Source organism: Grus americana, chromosome 9, assembly GCF_028858705.1.
Source record: "Grus americana isolate bGruAme1 chromosome 9, bGruAme1.mat, whole genome shotgun sequence".
Lineage (NCBI taxonomy): Eukaryota > Metazoa > Chordata > Aves > Gruiformes > Gruidae > Grus > Grus americana.
The window spans coordinates 10,889,729-10,911,221 of record NC_072860.1 but is presented as its reverse complement, the minus strand read 5'-3'; the positions used below and the strand labels follow the sequence as shown (position 1 = coordinate 10,911,221).

Sequence of the window (21,493 nt, the reverse complement as noted above, 5' to 3'; positions counted from 1 at the left end):
GAGCAATTTTACTCACTTGGTGAATCTAGGGAGAGTCAGAAATAGAGCCTAGATGGCCTCCCAGTCCAACAGTTAGTCTATGAAACCTCAATCACAATTTTGCATAAAAATAGCACAAGACCTCGAAGCCAAAGGCTACTACAGATGTTTGATTCACTGAATCACTAGCATAAGAGAAAAATCATAACGGATAAGACATCAGAAAATAACCCAACCTGAAAGATTAAGCAAAAAAAAAAAAAAATCTACTTCCTAATTGCAATCCAAACTTGGTGTGTTTTTTTTTTTTTTTTTACTTTGTGACGGTTACACAGCAAGTCAAATTTCAGTTTTTAACTATGTAGCAGTATTTGTACACATTTCATTACACTAATTTTCCTCCATTGTTGTCAGCCAGAAATCCCCCATGTCACAGAAACTGATCTAGGGGCATGGGGCAATTCTAAGTAACACAGATCCACATTGGCTTTCCTGCCCATTTCAACTCCAGATTACTGACATACTCTTTTGATATCAAAAGTCATTGCACAAGACACCAAGAAACACCACAAGCATGACAGTAACAATAATAGCAGCCACTTTGCTTGCTGGTGAAGGTTTAATTTCAAATGATCTGCAGCACACTGCTTAGTTCTCCCACAACACCACACTACTCAAAACAACCAGGATGTTTACCAAGTGATGACAGGCGCTTTTGTTTCTCCATTTACAAACAAGGGACGCTGACAAGCGCTCAGAGATAGTCAGAACACATCAGCACAAGTAACTTGCTATTAAATTTAACAACATTTAAAAGTCGAGTCCATAACCACCCAGAGATATACAAGATAAACAAAATACCTTCAAGTTCATTCTCTACCACACACTTCCTTTCTTCCCCCAGCCACCACACATACTTTGTTTGATCCTACCCTCTTTGCTGCTTCATCCTTCTTCGAAGGCTGCTGGAAGAGACAAGTTGGCTCTGCTCCTTTGCTACTCCCCTACAAAGAGCAACTGCAGTTTCAGGTGCTCTTCTAGGAGGTGGGGGGCACTCCACCCAGGTGAAACTTGTTGGCAGTTGCTGGCAAGAGGCAAGCCTGGGCCAGAGCTCATTGTACAGTGGTAAATAACCCACAGGAGTTCCTCATCCACTTCTCAGTTTATGTCATGATCCTTGGCTCCAAATCTTGGTGTGTAGAGTTTCTTCATGCTGGCCATGATCTTTGGGCCAGGATTCAGAGCTGGAGTCACTACCCCTATTATTTTTAATACCTCAGGTGAAAATGGGAGAGTGAGGGCTGAGCAGAAAGGAATGGAATGAATGGAAGGATGTGGGCCAGTATGAAAGGGGAGTGAGTGGGAGTTTAACTGCAGCATGCATGCAATAGTTAATAGCAATGCACAAATGGTTGCTGGTTTTCTCCAGAAATACCAAGTGGGACATTGTATTACAAGTGGTGAAACTGTCATTTTAACTCAATAGTTTACTACACAACAAAAAAAATTAATACAAAAGTATTCAGAGCAAGGGCATAACAACACCGCTTTCACACCTGATGGTATTATAATCCTGTATTTTTTTTATTAAAAGGGTTACAAGTTAAAAGTGATGCACAAAGAAGTAGGGCCATCCTGCTGGATTCATTCACACTGACCAGATTTCTCTCAGGTGACTGAGATAACAGAGCCAGACTCTTCTCAGTGGTACCCAGTGAAGACACAACATACACAAATTGAAAAACAAGAAAATATTCCATTTAAACATAAGGAAAAAAACCAACTTTTTTTACTGTCAGAGTGATCAAACACTAAGCAGGTTGTCCAGAGAAACTGTGGGGTGTCCATACTTGGAGACGCTCAAACCACACCAGTGCTGGGCAGCCTGCTGGGTCGATGCTGCTTTGAGCAGTGGTGGTGTACTAGACGATCTCCAGAGGTCCCTTCCAACTTCTATTCTGTGATTCCATGTCTACCAGATATCAGCAAAGTCAAAGTTATCAAAATCTATGTAACTATTCTACTTCAGCAAAGCCGAAGGTGAACAAAGAGGGTAAAAGAAAACAGATCAGAAAGACTGAGTTTATTGACTGTGGAACTCACAAAGTAGGCATATACCAAACTGGATCTTTCCTTCTCTTCAGTCAGTGCCATATTCTACAGGTGTTGTCCTTGCTCCCTAGTAATAAACACACATTGTGAAGGAATCATTTAGCCGTATCACACAATTTATCCGTTTTTGTTAACAATCTACCCAGAATGCTGAGGAGCCAGAGTAATGTTTTTCTGTCCATGACTAGCAAGAGACAGCAGGACCTACAGCAATATTTTCAGCCGAGATCATCCTGCATCCCATGTTTTTGTAGTTCAGTCAAAAGATCAAAGCAATCATCAATACTCTGTTCGTGTCTCTTCCCACTCCCACGACTTTTTGTCTGAAATGAAGGAAACCTGAACAGAGTTCAGTGCCAAATACACAGAAGGTGTGCTCCCACTTAAAAAGCTTTGCCTTTTGCTCATCCTGACCTCCCTCACTGCAATGCATTGTGAGAAAATGGCTCAGTCACCGATCTGGTGCTAGTATATGACCACAGGAGAGAAGGTAGGGTATCTCCATGCCTTTATACAAATTTGTTTGTGGCCATATTCACTTAAGCCTCAGTTCAAAAGTGAGTTTCTGACTTTTCTTGACTATATTTTAAGTCACTGCTGGCACCTGCATTCCTGCATCCCAGGAAATTTTCAGACTCTTATTTTTTTTTACCATAACAAGATTTCACATGTTTCTCAAAACAAACCAAAAAAAATTGGAAGATAGTAGTTACCTGTAATGATTATATCGCCTTTGTAATTGAAAGCACAGGAGAATATCTCATCAGTATGACCCTCTAATATCTGAAGGCAGTGTCCAGTAGCAACATCCCAGAGTCGAGCTGTTTTATCAGAGCTGGCTGTTAGTATACGAGTGCCTTTAGGGTTGAAACATACCTTTTAAAAAAATACAGAAAATAGTTGTATTACTTAGCAAGTCAATATGACTAGAAAAGGAAGCATATCTAGTGATTAAAAGATGAAAACAGAAACCAGCAACTCTTGCATTCAGCTTTTCAGCTAAAATTAAGGATAGTATTCCTCTAGAGTCATCCTGGCAAACTTCTGTGGCTGAAAACTTTGTGTATGTACAAAGGTCTGTATACAATGACCTTATTATAGGATTAAGACTTCAGAATATTATCCCCCCAAATCACAATTGCTCTACAACTTTTCAATATTAAAAAAGCCAGGTATCCATCCCTGGGAGGGATGGACTTCTTAAGTATCTTGCTAACTGTCACAACTCTAAGGAATCAAATAGTAAATAACATGACGATATGGAGAGATGGCTCTTGGAGGAGCCTATAGGAGCAGCACACCCAGTATTATCTTTGCTCAGAAGTGGGGAGTTGGAAACAATCATTGACTGATAACTTTTAGTCAAAAGGAATGTTCTTTTAGTAAAGATAACTTCACCAGACCTCTCACTCTTAAGTATTAATAATTTTACCACCACATTCTTTAACAGTATTCCTGTGTCATGGAATACCGGTGGGTTGGAGGTCACACGTAATCAACTAAGAAAAGGCGCAAACCACAAACAACTTACCTTTGAAATTTCACCTCCATGCCCCTCTAGCTTTGCAATGCACTTTTTTGTTTCTGCATTATAGACTCTTGCTGATCCTGTTGTGGTAGATTAGGAGCCATTTGTGATTGTTATGCTTAAGCATGCATTTCAATAAGGACATTTTAATAAGGTATTAAGGGTCTTATCCTCAGGTTTGATTTCAAAAGAAATAGAAGATAATCTTAACACAGCTTCCCCCAAGGATGAAGTATGTCAAAAAGGATCTGTAATCTGGTTGGAAAATGTTGACTTCTGAATGATTTCTGCTGGAAAATTTCTAAAATGTCCACATAGAACATGGACCAGCGAAGTCTGTAATTTCAGAATGCATGTACAATATGTTTAGAAAGCTTTCATTACATTTCAGATATTCATTCTATTTAATAAGCTATTAATTATATTTAATAAGCTATTGGTTACATTTCAGGAAACCTTTAACATTGTCTTAGGTCTTAATTTAGCAGCTACAGCAAATCAGGTCCAAATAGTGCCCACCGTCCAGTCTGGTATCCTGTTTCTGAAAGTGCAAATCAAAACACTTAAGTATGTAAAACTAATATGGTATTGTCATTATGTGCTATAATGTAACACCATGCAGGTAAATACAAACAACTATTTATTGCGATTCCCAAAAAAATAATAAATGTGCAAAACTGCTGCATACCAATAACGAAACAAAATTGCGTCTTTCACTACCTCTTTATGGTGTATTTCTCTTGGAAAGCCTAGTAGCAAATCCATCATTAAAATTCCAATTTTTTGTCATTTAAGCCTAAATTTGAGCCACCCAAATCAAACTCTACTCAAAAGCTAAACATTTAGAATGCATTTCCAGCCACAAGTGAAATATTTCCCTGTAAATTTTGAAGTTAAAGGGGAAAGACATGTTGAATTGATTATAGTGCGAAAAATAAGAAAAATTTCACTGGGGAAAACTTCTTAAGTTTAATGCCAAACTTTCTATAATGCAACAAACATTGCTTGATCTGTAGTTTTGAGTCACGATACTCCTCTTTCATCAAGCTACATTCTAAGCAAAACCAAGGACAAAGGTGTTTTATGCTGCTATTGCAATCCTTATAGCAGTCCCGGTCAGTTCACTTACCGTCAGCGGAGGCAGTTGCAATACGCTGGCCAGCATAATCAAAGCAGACATCCAATATTTCATCACTGTGACCTGTTAAAGTTGCTATATGCGTCCCAGTCATAGCATTCCACAGCTGCATAGATAAATAAGGGTAATGTGTTTGCTTATTTTGATAGATATCTAGTTGATCCATAAATCAACATGTATAGGCCCTTTCTGATGTCTGATAATGTATTAACATGAAGCCTGGATATAAATCAACAAAGAGCCACTGTTTAGTCAGTTTAATGAAGTTTAATTTATTTTTTTTAAATTTCAGTGTATTATTAAGTGAGCCTTAAATATATATATTGTTATTTAACTGGACTTCACTGAAATGAATCAGCCTATAGGTTTTGCATTTAGTTGTAAATTCTTTAATGAATTACATGTACTAGTTTAAAATAATGCTCTTCCATTTACTAAATACATATTTTTAATATCAAGTAGCTGTATTCAATACACACCCAACTTTCTTACCATGCATGTTTTGTCCATTGATCCAGTGACAACGAGAGAACAGTCCCAGTTGAACTGTGCACTGCTAATCTCCCCTCGGTGACCTATTAAAGTATGTAACATCCTACAAAAAAGAGAATTTACATTTTTAGTGTGTATTTTGATATATGCGTATAAATTATGAATAAATTTATAAAATGGTATAGTTAAGGTGTCAAGTCTTCACCATTTTATCCATTAAAGCAATTAAATGGAGTGGTACAGCTCATTTAGCATTCTAGCACTACATCAATTCCATTTTTCTCTTTGAGACAAAGACGCATTAAGGAATAAAATGGAAAAGTCCTCCTTTCTCTTTCAAGAATATTTTAGTGAATATATTTCCAGTGAAATGGGGTGACTTTCCAGTGCCAGAGACAGATTTCTTGTATTCATCTCCATACAAAGCACATACAAGTTTATCCACATTACTCTCCCATTATCCTACTTCAACGAACTGTAAACAGTACATCTTTAAAACTCCATATAATCTAAACCTTTTATAAAATCCACTGAAGATCAAATGGAACTTAATCAGGTACTTAATGTGAGCATGTTCCCAAGTAACAGGCAAATGATGGCCAAACTGAAATATGTTTTCTAATCCTCATTAATTCGAAAGTCTTTGCTGCACAAGGACTGACAATACTAGTTCAATTAAATTCTTCAGCTTTAGCTGAATAGAGAGGGTACAATTAGCAATTATTGCTTCTTATGAATTAATGGTCTATAAAGCAATGAATCCTAAAAAAGATTAATTGATATATATTAAAGGATTAGTAAATTAGGATATTATCACAATGCTAATATCACGGTATTATTAATAGAAAACTGCTTTAACTAATGGACAAACTAAGGACTAGAAAAACAACTAAATGAGTTTAAGTAGCTGAAATGGTTTTATTCATTGCGTAAGATATATAAGGGTAGCTAAATTAATATATATGCTAAATGAACAGCAAAGCTAATCTGCTGAGCAACCGAATTTTCTATTTGTTTATGATAACAAAAACTTGATTATACTCATGCCATTTTATAGAATTACTCCTTTTACTTTCTAACAATGTGAGGCCTCCACTTTTGTAATCATGCAGACATTTTTACAGTAAAAACAAAAATCAACAAGCAGAAAACAACAGTCGAAAACTTCTTAATTTTGTGAACATGTTATTTGGCCATCATGACTGCTGTTATTGTAATACCTAATATCCAAAATACCAAAGCATGAATTTAAAATTTAAACACTTAAATTTCCAAATTTTGAAAAGGCAGTCCAGGCTTCAACATAAATATCCGATCGATAATCAGAATAAATAGCAACGTATGGAACATCTCACATAAACTACAATCTATCAGGCACACAATTAGAAATAATCCAGAAAACAGGTTTATGAAATGCCATTAAAAATTTCCATTTAAATTATTTAAAGAAAAAAAAATCCCCCAAAAAATCTTCAGTCATTATAATACTTGTTTAGCTTTCAGTTTCCAGTGAAATTGAATATATGGATGCTATAATATTTGCACCATAATTGCAAATAAGAAGACGCTGTCTCTCTCTCTCAGCACCCTGGTGTCCAGCACTCCTGAGCCCAGTTACAGGCTGTTGATTTGTCAAATGAAGCTCTGAAGACACTTTCAACTGAATTATAGCTGATTGTATCTGCCATTGAGAAATTATTGATGAAATACAGACCTGTATTTCCCCCTATTTTTTTTTTATTTTAACATTTTATGAAGAAAATCTTGAACCTTCTTGAGATTTCTTGTCCCTAGATCAACTTCCCTCAGGACAATTTTGGATACCTACCCAGAATAAAACTTAGGAACACAAGCACTCAGAGTCAGCCAGCAAAATGAAAAGAAACTTCAAATTCAAACTCAAATTTGGAAAGCAGTGTTTCTCATGTATTTCATATGGTGAAAGACGGGCACACACAGCCTCACCTACAAGATATTTGCAAATCTACCTGAACCTGTATACAGAAGAGTATGATTTGCTCACAGTCTTTCTGACTGCAACTTTTCATTACTGCTGAATGTATACATGCTCAGCTGTGATCTAAAAGGCTCAGTACTGGCCCTGACACAATTATATTGCCCACTAGCTAATTACCAGAGCTGCCAGTGTTTAAACGAGAATTTTCTCCTTCATATTCCACTTCCTGGTGTTGACCCTGATATGAAGTCCGCATCCATTTCTTAGAAAAAAAAGAATGCAACATGAAAATCCCAAGACTTGAACTTCACTGCAGGTTCAGACAAGAAGCTGGAAGAAGCAGCCGTTTTTAAATAAAAATATTTGCAAGAACACCAGACTGAATGATGTTGAATCCAAAGGTCCAATTTGCTGAATGGGTGCCTCCTAAGTATTCATGTGCCAAACATTGAACTGCTGGTGTTGAATAAGCTCAAAGCTTACAGGATCAAGCTTTAAATGATGTACCAGGTGTAAATTATTTTTTAAAATCACATGACTACCCTCATTTTGAAGCTATACATACTGTTTATTACACCAAGACACCACTATACACACACTTTCCTTTTAGATATATAAATTTCAGAGATATAGCCCTTGATCTCACAAAAAGAAAAAATATATGACCTCCGAAAACATAATAGAATCGTTATCTTCTACTTTGTCAGTGAACAGAGCAATCATTTTATTATTCTACTTAGACTGAGTTTCCAGTTGAAAAACCAAGTGGATTTGTCAGGATAATACAACAACTCATATTTAGCTACTACATTAGTATTTGTTGGCATAATAATCAAGACATTTTGTTCTCTGCAGAGGGGCCAAGTTTTCTCCTCTTTATAAATTTATACTGACATAATGGACTGTGAGAAGAAAAACAGACCCTCTATGGTTCATAAAGACAATGTGACTAGACTAATTTTCTATGACATAACATATACTGTCTTTCTACTTAAGAGTCTGTTCCATCTAGAAATTCTAGACACCTTCCAAACCATGAGTTTCCATGCTGATAAAATATTTTTTGTTAGGAGAATTCATCAGCAATAAACACAGCATCTGTCTATTCTGTTTCCCTCCTCTGCTAATAAGATGGAAATTTAGAACAAAAAACATGTACAAAAGCATTTTGTGAGCAGCATGCCTTTTCAGAAGAACAAAGGGAACAGGAATAACAAATGATAAGAGGAAGGAACGCATTCTCTAAATGAAGCAAAAATACAAGGTCTGTAATTTGTAGCTCAACACTGTCTCTCTCATTTGTCACTAAAACATGCAATGTAAAATGATATTTATTAGTACCTGCCAGTGCCAACATCCCACACTGCTACGGTATGGTCAAAGGAGCCAGTGATAATCCTATCTCCAGTGGTGTTGAAAGACAACGCAATGATTTCTGCTGAGTGCCCCTGAGAGAATTTTTAAAAAGGAATATGAGAAAGCAACTTACGACTTTTCCATTAATGTAGTTCAATACGTAGCTTTTTTTTTCAGCAGCATAATCCTTCTATAACCCTTCAATATATCATTTACTGTTTTGTCCAGTATATCACAATTTTGACAGAAAGATCTAATTGACTGTGGAACAGTCAATACCCCCAAAACTGCAAAAAATCAGGCACATCACTTAAGCAGTGAGCAATTGTCCGGTGATGTCATCAGTGCATATTTTCCATATTTGATTTAAACATTTGTTCACCATTACATACTGAAATCAGAGGATTCATTTACAGTAAACTGCAGTACAGCTTGTCATTGGTGTTGATGGAGAGGCTTGGAAAAATGGATGTAGGCATACTTATAAACTAAAAGTTTACACATTCCACTGCTCTTTGCTCTGCTCAGGGCTCTGAAGAAGAGAAAGTCAAGGAGGAGAAAATGCCTTCCCCACTCTATAGGCCACATACACCAAAGGAAGCTTACGCAGTACCTGTTATTTAGGAAAAATGTGAGGGAAATGCCTTGAAACAGCACAGGCAAATCTTAACCTGTGGGATCCCAGCAAGCCACATAAAGCAAAAAGACATCACAATCTCGAGGTAATTGGATGGCTTTCCTCTGGTGATGTTTACAGGAAGAAGATCGATACAGATGTAGTGTCTGACATTAATGTTCTCTGAGTTACTTTATGTCAATGAAAGAGGAGGCCGTAATTTACAGTATAACGACATGTTTTAATGAGCGATGGAAGGCATTCTGATCTATAGCAGTAATGTTACTGAAATGAGAAAACTTGTCTTTCCATAAATAGGACTTCTTATAAAACACTATAGCTTTATCATTCCCTTCAAGTTTTCTTAATCTGTTTTGTAACCACAGTCACTATGGGACCACCTGGTAACAGAAACTCCGGAAGTTTTGAAACTATTGTAATGGTTATACTGTTATATATATATCTCAGTTACAAAACTGAGAAAGCAAGGAACATCTTTAAAAACATAAGGAAGGCAAACATACACTTAAAGTGACTATTTCTTCTCCTTTCTCTATGTCCCATAATTTGGCAGTGGTATCCATGCTTCCAGTTGCCACCAACGTGCTCTGAAGATTAAATGATAAACATACCTGTAGCAAGAAACATTGGATGGAAAAAGTGGGAAGGGAGAATATTTATATACATCTTCTCAAATGTATATAAATACAAGATTATTTATATACAGGATTAATATTTTTAAACAAGACAAAAGTCTGACTTAGTATTTTATGGCATACAGAAAAATTGCAGTTCTTCCAATAGTTCCCTAGAAGAGCAACAAATCCTTATCACATAGCTCAGGATGACTACTCAAATCAAATGGACTAATTGGCTGCTTTGCAATGGCAATGCATTAAAAAGTCTTACTGGAAGATTTCCTGTATTGTTTGCTGAGCCTGGATTAAAATCCACTATTTAGGTGCTTCATTTTGTGTCTCAGGGAGAAATGATTTAGTTCACAAAGTTTTAATCAAAATCAAGACTGAAGCAGTTTGTTAATTTATTAACAGCACCTAACTGGCAGAGAACTATAAGTTCAGTATCTGTAATGCAATAGGTAAACTTATAAAATCTTAATAAACAGCTACAAATTTCTAAACCTCCTCCTAGAACTCCAAGACATTTTAATCACACACACACACTTCGACACTCTTGCATGCACGCTGATCCCCTCCCACAGGATGAGGGGGGCTACAAGTGCACCCCCCTTTCCTAGCAGTCTGTGTTCCCCTACTTGCGTGCACCTCCCCTAGGAGACACGAGTGCTCTAGCTATAGGTGAAGCCATGCCGCTTCCTACAGTCTGCTGATCCACACACCAGACAGAAGACATCCAAATTCACATACGTACATCTTACCGGGGAGACAAGGGGGCCTTTTCTTGAACCCCGTACGGACAATCCACTAGCCAGATGCAGACTCCTCATGGCATCTCCAAAAGGAAGGATACGCTGTCTGGTCTAGGCACCTGTGATGCCCGGGGTGACTTCTGGAAGCACCAGAGCAGGTTTTGACAACTGCTGCTCCCAGATTAATGTCTCCCCCACCCTGTTATAAATTGCCTTGATTCTTTTATACTTCTTTCTGGGCTTTTTCTACTTCTTTATTTCAAAATTCTCTTTGAGATTCTCCAGTCACTGTTCAATCCAACTGACAGTCCTCCCTAACGTTATCATTTGGCAGGCTTCCTCTTTAACTTGATCAGTTGGGGCAAAAACCCTCCAGAAAGTTTTGTGTACCCCCACACACACTCTGTACACTCACACTATTATCTTAACAGGTGTATTATCTAGGCCATTTGCCAAGGGCGTCCCCACAACATCACATTTATTTATGAAAAAGCAAGAACAAAAGCTCAACAACTTCCTTAATTCATTTTTCACATTAAAAAAAATCATGTAGTCACCTTCCCATTCTCTGTAATTATTCAATATGATTGTTCTGCTAATAAAGAATAGGAGGTGCCATGTAAAAAGTAAAACAGTAGCTGAGGTCACCAGTGCATTTTCACTGTGACCATTTTTTTTTTTTATACTGAATAACTACAGACACGCCCTTGCCAGCAATGTATCATATACAACAACAGCCTTTCAGAAACAGGTCTCATCCAGGGAACACACCATTTTCTGCTGGCTATTATCTTCTACTAATTATTTGCTAGCACAGCTTGTAACACTTTGGGTCTAATCTAACCCCTACGGAAGTCAGAAGAAATTAAGAGGCCTTTAAATATTTAGCTAACTGATTTGTGGAAGCAAAATCATTGCAGCCTGTCTCAACAAGCAAACGTTCTCCATTGTAAGGGGTAACTGTTTCAAAGCATCCAGAGAATCAAAAACCCACTGAAATCAACCTCACCTTCCTCCAAGGTAAACCACCGTTTTCTCACACTAGTTATAGGCCTCACAATTTACAAATTAAATTCCAATTGTTTCCAGAAAAAAAATCCAGAAATGCTTTATTGACTAATGATTGTATAGCTATTTTTGTTAAAAAATATATCCTGCATTGAAAATAAGATTTTCAGTGGATTTGCCCTTATCTTTTAAATCAGAATGCTGTGCATCAAGATATTTGGTACTGACAATAGGGCTCCCAGTGCATTGGAAAGGAAACCCAGCGTTTTTTATTTTCATATCTCTCTGACATTTCAGCATCCCACATATTCTCAGTTAACACACTTAAGATTTCAGAAATTTATTCTTCTATGGCTCCAATTGGTCCTGTACATGAAGTACAGATGTCAGCATGAAAGACAGTAATACAAGCAATAATGTTCTTGTGTATTTAGTTCTGCACATATGTGAGGCAGTGCAAAATATCTAGTAAAAAAAATGGGATATATAAACAAATCAAGGAATAAATATGTGCAATAAATTGAAAATTCCAATTGTTATGGTATTTTTCAAAAATGTTTTAACATTTAGCAAACAAGGGAAATTGGAACAAACTAAAAAATATCTTTTCAAACTGTATACAATGTTTTATTCTGTTTCTTAAGAACTGTCAGACTATCTTTTCTTGTAGTGCAGAAATGTTCACAATGTCTGAATGTGTGAATAGATGCAGCAGAATAGCTACCCCTTCAATGTCAGCTCGCAGGGACTTGGAACCCACAGGCATCAGTGATGGCGTGAGGAAACAAAGGAATGAGAAATGTCCATCAGTACTCACTATTTCTGCACTATGTCCTCTGAAAGTATGATAACATTTTCCTGTTTCTGTACTCCACAGCTTGCAGGTTTTATCAAAAGATCCAGTGGCAATCTTGTCACTAAATGGAAAAAATCCTGTCATTTTTATTTAGAAAAAAACCTCTGACTTCAGAGACAGTAGAACTCACAGAAACAACACCCAGCCATCGAAGCTTGCATGCATTTTGGTGCATTCTGCCACACTATAAGATCCTGGAGCAGGATTTCACAAACAGAAGTTACATTGAGGGAAAAAATTAGCAGACATAATTAGTTTCTAAAACAGCCGCTGTGCCTATTAGCACAGAAGTGTTCATAACTGATGACTAACAAACATTAGGGATGAGGTTATCTACTATACTTCCAGATATATTTAAAAGTTATGTCATTTCATCAGATAGCATCTTTTTGTTTATCAACAGTGATAAACTCTTTTTATAAGCAGTTTACCCAAATTTCAGAGGTCAAACTCCACTCCCACTGAAGTCAGTGGAAGCATTGTGACCACTGCAGTTAGAGCAAGACTGAAGTGAGGTACTTAGAAAATGTAGCAAGGGACACTGTACCGAAACCTAAAGATTATCAGTGAAAAAAAGTTCTTTTTTTACTGAATTTTTAATTTAAAAGTAGCTCGAGGTTCTCATTAAGTTTTCTCTTGCTATACATTGCTTCTCCACTTCTATGTTACAGTCTAGTTATTGATCTTTGCACAGATTTTTGACATACATTAGTTTCTTCAAAGTATATAAAAGAATTTCATTAATTGTTTTTTTAAAGGAAAATATCAGAATATAAGAAATTAACATAGCACGTTCTAGGTTGAATAAAATCTTTTCATTTAGAAGGAAATGATGATGCTCCAAACAGTGTAAGAACAAGTCTTTAACAGTTATTTCCTGATGTTAAATGTGTATTGCTTAACTGATAAACAGGACATCTGACAGTGAAAGAAGTAATGTGATTCAATATGAAAATAAGAATTAATTTATCTTATTTTGCAGAGAAGCAAATGGCTTACTGACACACGACAGCTTCTTCAGGAAGCAAATGACAATGAAACTTCAGTAGCTAACTTAATTCCCTAACAGGTGGCAATCCTAGCCTAGGACAGTTATTGCAGAAAACAAAGGATGGACAGATTCGTATTTGACATTCATACAGCGGCACCCTGTGGACTTTATAAAAATTACTCAACAGCTTCTAAATCACGTCCTAAATAATAATGAATGTGTAATACCAAATGGAGAAATCCACTTTTGTTATGACAGAAATATTCCTTCTCCTTAACTGAAGCAACACAAGCTTTTAGCTCACATCATATACAATTACATGGAGGCAGTAAAAATTTATTAACATTCAGAACACAATCTGATATTATTGAAATAAATCCGTGTTTCAATATATTAAATACTGACTCATATATGTATTTTTCAAGACACTGAATACCTAATGAAATTTATGCTTTGAATTTCTAAATTTCATTTTTAAATTTATAGCAGAAAACATGCTTGAATGTATCTCTTATGCAAACAGTATAAAGTGTCATCCCATGGTGATTCGTTGAATTTTACAAATTCAGAATTTGAACTCTTTCAATTTAAGATAGTCTATTTTATGTTAAAGTTTGAGTAACAGTTCTGTATTTGCAAAATAACATGTATAGCAATTATGATAGATCTCAGAGAAGATGTATTTACCCATAGGGATTATTGAAAGCTATTGCATAGACAACATTTCCATGTCCCTCCAGTGTACGTAGCTCTTCTCCTGATGCAGTATCCCATACTTTGCAGGTTCTGTCATAGCTTCCAGTGATAAAGCTAAAGCAAGGAGAAATTAATTTCTGAATATGGTAAATATTTTACTAGTCCTGATGCAGTCAAATGAGTTACTTCCACAGATTTGTTAGCACTGTCTCGGACCCTAAATCTCATCCTTCTTTCAAAAGTATAGATTAATGACCATAGAGATTCCTTTTCTATTTTTTTTAAATATTACTAATTAAAAAGCCTTGTTTCTAATCTTTAGTGTATTTCAACTAAGAAGCAAGGTGCTGCTTTCAAGACACAAAGGAAAAAACAATTGCCCACATTGATATGCCCACAGTGAAATAAATTAACATGAAATTCCACTGAAGTGAAAGTCCTGAATGAATTTGTGTCAAAGACTCACTTAGCTTTTAGTAATATTCACTTTATTGCCATAAAGGTGCTTCCTTCTGAAATACAGTAACTGTTAACAAACTATCACCTTGGAAGAAAAAAATTACATAAATTGAATCTCATCCGCTACTTTTTGGCATCTCCCATTGGTTCTCCCACAGAGGTCTGAAATCCAATCCCCAATCATGCTTGAAGCTGCTTATAAGCAGCACAGATGAATTCTTTTTGCAGCAAGATAAGAACACTGAAATTCCCTTACAATTTCATTTACAAACACCAAACTTCTATTAGCGATTATGTATTTTGACTTTGAAAACAACTTACCGGGAACCAGATTTGTTAAATGCTACGTTAGTCAGCGGCAATATATGTGCTCTAAGTACCTGAAATAGAACCGTGGAGAGGGAGAAGAAAATGACATTTGAAGGACATAAAAATAAAAAAACCCAACAAAAAACAATTGTTCAAAATATTCAGTAGGTTAATATTTTCTCCTCCTGTCAGATTAGCAGTTACAGCTGTAATACATTAATCCTTAACTAAAAAATCCCCTGTCTCAGCAGGTTATCACTGCAGATATTATACAGTATTGATTTCAAATTTATATTTTACTTGAATGAACTGTCTTTTCCCCCATGTTTGCTTTTTCTCCACCTTCTCTGAGACCAGCAAAGTAACCCTAGACCAGAGCTGAAAGGGCAAAACCAAATGAGTGAGGAGACCATGCCTAGTGAGATCACTGATGAAAGAAATCCCAACTAATATTAAGCCATATATAGTGAATCAAGAGATCCAGCTGAATTGAGTATTTTGAGTCTCTTAGGTTATGGATGCTTTCAGCTAGTATATGATTTTGTTTCAAAAAACAGTAAGAACAGAAATAAGTTACATCTACGTTCTATGAGGTCATGACAAAAAAGGCATGCAGAAGTATAAGATACTTATCAAGAGAAAATTCAAAGAGGGTATTTCAAATTTTATGTCTGCCTGTATTGTTTAGGTTATGGAGGTCACTGTTTTTCTAACATTGCTTCTAAGGTCCTTTAATCAGACAGTATATATATGTTTCATGTAAATTATCTCATACTCATACATATTAATGTTTATTAAACATAGGTGCAAATGGTTTCAGATACTGCCAATGAAAGTCAGCGCACCATGGTACTCTGAAAATGACCAGACAAAATATCATCCGGTTTATGTTTGAATAAGCCAGCTACTGTCTACCAGGGTTTGCATTTGAACAACTTTCACCTATTACAAACTGGATTCTGCTAGAGTCTAAAGCATAATAAAATCATAAGCTGGGAAATCACAGCAATTGCTGACAGTGAAGTAAAGGGATGTTAAAAATACAGCAATGGTCCACTAGGTCTCTTCTGTAGTGTAAGAATGAAGAAGAAATTATTTACAAGCAATGCCATTTAATCACTGACATATTACCAGAGGTTCACATTTTTATTTTTATCTTTAGCTTTCTCAGCTGCCTGTCTCCAAAAGGAAAACAAAAGGAGCTCAGAGATCTTTTACTCGAAAGAGTAAGGACTCATCAAAATGGAAGAGAAATAACAATGGTCAAGTGAAGGACTGAGAGAGAAACAGAACAGGTATTTTACGTTAGAGAAACAGCAATTTCTGTGCTCTAGGGAAAGTAAGACAAGTTGTACTTTCAGCTACAGCAGGGGGAATGGGCAATGAAGATGTGGAAATGACAAAAATATTTTGCCTTTTTAAAACAACCATGGTATACAAATATCTGCATACGAGAATCGATAATTATGGAAATTTATGGAAATTTGATCCATGACATTTTTAGGACTCCATGCAGGCAACTCTGAACAACAAACATATTTAACAATTGTGAAAAAAAGGGAGGAAAATGAGATGGGTTTATGTTCAATTTCAGGTCATGGGACTAATTCTGTTCTTCCAATGCCCAGTGCTGCAGTTGCTTCATCCACAGACCTCTAAGCCAGCAAGAATTGCGTGTGCAAATGACACAATAATCAAACCCTAAGGCAATATTAAAAAAAAATGTACCTCGGTTCTGCAAAATCTGCTACAGCAGTCCCTAAGATAAAAATCTCCAAATCACTACAGCATACTATTGTTATGCAATAGTTTAAAACCTGAGAAATTGTTACAAAAGCTTGTTTCTCTGCAGGGTGCCTAACACAACACCGTCACCACAATTACTGGAAATAACAAAAAGATGGATTTGTACACTCATTTAGGATTATGCTCCAGTGCAGCAGGAAAAAATATTCATTTCCAAACAATGCAAATAGATGGAACATTGTTTGGGGGGGGATTCTCACTCCCACCTACCTATTGTATTTTATCTTAGAAGCACCTGATACTCGTATTTCATTTACAAGCCTTAAATGGAACTGAAACATAAAACAAGTTCCTCTCACACACTTCAAACTACTCTTGAGTGAAGGAAATAAGATAACATTGATTGTATTTGCCTGCCTCTAGTATTTCCAAATACAGAAGCTCAAATGTGGTACTGTACCCAACAAAGAACAAATATGTTATTTACACTGACATTTGGACAAACATTTGATGATTTGTCAGTCTCTGCAATTTTAAAAGCTTGTGAAAAGCAAAGCATTATCTCAGTTGAGAACATACCTTAAAAAAGAACGGAAACTTTTTAAATTTAAGATGCTTTATTACATAGCTCTGTTTTCAAGGTTAAATACACAAATCTTGCAAAATTCACCCAGCTGTGTGCTGTTGGTCAAAAGAACCCAAGTTATATCTAGCAAGAAGTACAGGGGTTTTTTAGCCAAACAAACCAACACAAAATGTCTCCCTTTTCTCTCTAAATTTAAGGTAACAATCAATAAAATAGGACTGACCAGCAATTTTTGACAGCTACACGTTGCCATCTGCTGACACAATGAATATACAACATGTCACTATTTCAGATTGCAACATGCAATTTCTGGAAGCAATTTTATTTTTATTTCCACAATTAAATACAATTAAACCTAATCTCTTCTGATAGACTGAATCCTGTATTTGAAGTCCTGAGAGGTCTCTCTAATAATTGTTCTTTAAAATCCTACTGATTTAAAATAAATTTACAAAGTGCAGTCTGTAAGCTGAAGATCAAACTATCAATTTTTCAAACATAATAGTAATGGCAGAAAGTAATTACAACCAGCAGTACTGTATGTAGCAGAATACCTAAAATAAACGCACATTTTCACAAAATGAAGAACCAGTAGGGAAGAGTATAAAAATATTTGGGGCCTTTCCCAGCAACTACTTTATGTGGGATCTATTTGCAGGTTTTATTGAAACATAACTACGGATGTTGCTGTTCCACAGACTCTTATTTGACAAATAAGAGAATTACTTCTCTCCATTGAAAACACACCCTTGTACATAAGCCTGTGTAAACAGCGTCTAGGAACACTTATACCTCCCAGCCTTTTGGGGGAATTCCTGGCAGACTCAGTTGCTCTAAACAGTTCAGAGGTGATTGAAAAGAGCCAAGAAATTGGTCATACAGTCCAAATTTTGCCCTCAGGCACAATATGCAGCAGTAGAAACATACTTGCAACATCACAACTGAAACCCCCCAAAAGCTCCCAAATTATTTTAAAGATGCCTCTGACCTTAAAAAGGTAGAACTTGCGATCCTCTTTTTCCCCTAGCTTCTCTTGCAATCTTCGTACTAAATGTATGACGTATTCCTTGCACGAAGCTGTGATGAGAGGTTCTCCTTTTTGAATTTCTTCTACTAAGGCTATGGCATCTGTGCTAATTATGAGGAAAACAAACAAACAAAAATCTAAACCCACCAGATTTCATCCTCTGGCAATAATTATGATTATAAAAGCAATAATATTATTTACTTGCAGAGAAAATTAAGTAAGCAATTCAATGATATGCACTTATCTCATTCTGTAACAGCTTAAAGAAATATGGACAAATCTTTCTTGGTTTCTATAGTTCCTTCCCTATCTTACTAAAGTTGTTCAGTAAGATTTAACTTTTAAAAATTTTAGCTTGGCAAGAACTTTACCTTTTCAAAGAGTTTCCACAGAGGTTCAGACATGGAAGATGTGTATCCAAAATTGATAGTTTTGTAATAAATATCTAAATTAAAGTGGAATTTCATAAATTCTTAATGAATTGCCCATGAAGTAGGAACAAGATAAATTATATATGGTAAGTGTTAAACTTATCTCTGTCTGTGGCTTCACAAATCTGTGCCTTTCCTATAACTCTTAGTGATGATAACAACTTCCAAAACATGGTCCACAGTCTGATTCCTGGCCAGCCATGAGAAACTGAGGGTTGACAATACCCAGCAAGCTGAGTTAGATCCACTTTTTAGAATATTCTGAAGACCAGAAATACTACTACTACAGGGCCTAAGAACTAACTGTCATTCATCACACCATTGGAACATTAAGTGCTGTATATTTCTGCTGGCTTTGTACAGGCATCTTGATAATCACAACTCTATAAGCAAAAAGAGGCTTCACCTCTGAACAGAAAAGCAGGATGGTAATAATCAGCTGGAATGTAAGATTCTGTATTTAAAATAGTAGGAGAACGATTTGACTACATTATTTTCTTTTCTACGTGTGCATTTTAGTGAACAAAGACATAGCTGACCTCTACTATGTTTAAAACAAAGAGTTGTATCTGAGCATGCTATAAAACAGCAGAGAGTGCTGTTATCTGAAATAATATCATACTTACTCAGGTCTAAGATTAAGTAGATCTATAGATCTGGTCTTTGCCTCACCATCTTGTACATATTCCATAATAATTCCTTTTTAAAAAAAAAAGTGACAAAAAGGTCTTAATCAGATGTCAGGGATTTTATAACATGCACTGTAAACTGCAATGCTTCCACTTTTATTGTTCCACTACTTCAGCAGACCTACTTCCAGTTCTTGAAACTAGAAGGAGGTTGGCTGTTCTTGCTGAGAGTTAGCAGGGTGACAAACAACTCTGATGTGCTTATATGATAAAAGATATTAAACATTATTATTTATGAGCCATTTTCTATTCTGGAAATAAACAAGCTCTTTTTTTCCCCAACAACTTTTTGCATGATTTCATCAGCTCTATTTTCAAAGAAGCTGTCCTGAAGATACTTGCTGTAGTTTGATGTTCCAAGAAGCCTGGAAAACATGTTTTACAAAACCTGTTATTTTTATTTCAGTTTGCAAAGGCCCGTGTGCAGTAATGTATAGAAAATCATAACACACTTTCCATTTCTAGGTATGCTTTGGCATCTCTGCACCTTCTACTGAGCTGAAGTATTAAAATGTTTAACCACATTGCTTCCTGTTTTGAAACAGTTGTTAAAGAGTTCTGCTGCTCCTTGGTTTTCTGTGGGAATGGATAATTTAGATGATTTTTTCCTGTCATTTTGCATTTTACCAGGTCTGTAAGAAAAATATTTAATTTGAAAGAAAGATCCGTTATTAGAATACACTTCCTGAGCTGGCCATCTCCACCTTGTTTCAACTGTGAAAATTCATTAAGTCTCCTGACCGAGTTCATAATAAATGATGAAGACTGCTTAGCAGAATAGCTTTTCAAAGCATGGTTCTGCTCAGAAAAGTCATAAAACAAAGAAAGGAAAAATATGAGATGTGGCAGCTTTTTGCTAAACAGGCCTTTTGATAACACACATACATTTTTTGGTGCCAACTACTTCCACTTAGACTTTTTAAACTCCTTACTGCGATGCAAATAAGACTGCCTTGATTTCGCAATAAGAAGTCGTGAATTACAGCCCCGACCAGCGACGAGCCGCTTCCAGCTGGAAGCCTCTCCACCAGCCCCAGTGCCAAAGCACCCGCACCTCAAGGCGATCCAGCTGCAGGTGCGCGACCCGCCCTCTTACTCCTGCCCGGCCCGCGGCAGAGCTGAGGGAAAACCTCCATCACAGGGGGACCCCCGCATCCCGCGCCTCCCTGCCACCCGCCCAGCGGCGATCCCCACGCGTGGCCCCAGCCCCGCCGAGCCGGCACAGCCCCTGACAGGGCAGGGAACCGGCCCGGCCTCCCGCGCCCCGCTCCGCACCCGGCGGGTAGTAGCGCAGCAGCAGCCGCCTCAGCCTCATCCTCCGCCGCCGGCCCCGGGCTTCGGCCCGTTCCCATAGCGACTCCCAAACAGCACCTGCGCGCATGCGCAGCCCCCGGGCGGGAAGGGCCGCTGCGGGTGGGCGGTGGGGCAGCCTCTCCTCAGGGCTGAGCGGCTGCCGTGCCCGGCTGGCCGCCTCGGCTGTGGCGGTGCCTCCTCGAGCCCCTCGGCCCGGCTTTTGGCATCCAGGCGGCTGGAGCGGCAGGGAGGGCCGCTGTGGAGAGCTGACCAGCGGCCCTGGTGGCTGCGCAGCCGAGGCCTCCCGGGAGGGAGCAGGTCCCCGCGGGCTTGTGTGGCAGCATGGCGCTATTTTAATTCCTACTCTCAATTCTTTTCTATGCATTCGTGCTGTTCAGGGCTTTTTATTGGTTTCAGCAGAACTATCCTTTATACCTGCAAGATGTTAGCAGAGTAGCAACAGCCAGCTGGAAGCCCATCACTATTTATGCAAACCTAGGTTTGCTTTCTCCCAGGTGCACAGACTTTTAATTATCCCCACTGCATTTTATCTACCTGTTACTGTCCTTTCACTTAGCATTGCAAGGCTTTTTTGCAGTTTTCCCGGGCAGCTCATCCTGACTGCCCTGAATGCCATCGGCTAGAACTGCTCACGCTATATAATTCGTACAGAGCTGCCAGGGCGTCTAATTTATGCCATAGAAAGGGAAGTACCAGATCTTCAAAGGCGAGAGTGCACTAAAAAAATGATAGAATTCAAGTGCTAAAGAGCCCCAAGTAATGGCATAACAAATACACGAAATCTATTTGAAAAGCAAATAGTCACTTAATGAC

The 21,493-nt window shown here is 37.3% G+C and overlaps 1 protein-coding gene across 3 annotated transcripts; it reads right to left on the bottom strand.

Moving 5' to 3' along the window:
• Nucleotides 1-318: 318 nt before the first annotated feature.
• Nucleotides 319-20,716, bottom strand: DAW1 (dynein assembly factor with WD repeats 1). 3 transcript variants are annotated; one of them, XM_054835444.1, is made up of 14 exons: nucleotides 20,642-20,716; nucleotides 19,304-19,376; nucleotides 18,208-18,352; nucleotides 14,900-14,958; nucleotides 14,111-14,233; nucleotides 12,394-12,493; nucleotides 9,703-9,810; nucleotides 8,548-8,654; nucleotides 5,250-5,352; nucleotides 4,749-4,863; nucleotides 3,623-3,699; nucleotides 2,805-2,967; nucleotides 2,083-2,158; nucleotides 319-1,951 (listed from the first exon to the last, which is right to left on the bottom strand). In XM_054835444.1, exons 1-13 carry the CDS (start codon nucleotides 20,679-20,681, stop codon nucleotides 2,124-2,126), a joined length of 1,248 nt encoding a protein of 415 aa, XP_054691419.1. In that variant the 5' UTR covers nucleotides 20,682-20,716; the 3' UTR covers nucleotides 319-1,951; nucleotides 2,083-2,123. The 3 variants fall into 3 exon arrangements, with proteins under 3 accessions (XP_054691419.1, XP_054691418.1, XP_054691420.1); XM_054835443.1 differs by having other exon boundaries at nucleotides 319-2,158; XM_054835445.1 differs by having other exon boundaries at nucleotides 319-2,158; nucleotides 9,703-9,786.
• Between the last annotated feature and the right edge of the window lie 777 nt (nucleotides 20,717-21,493).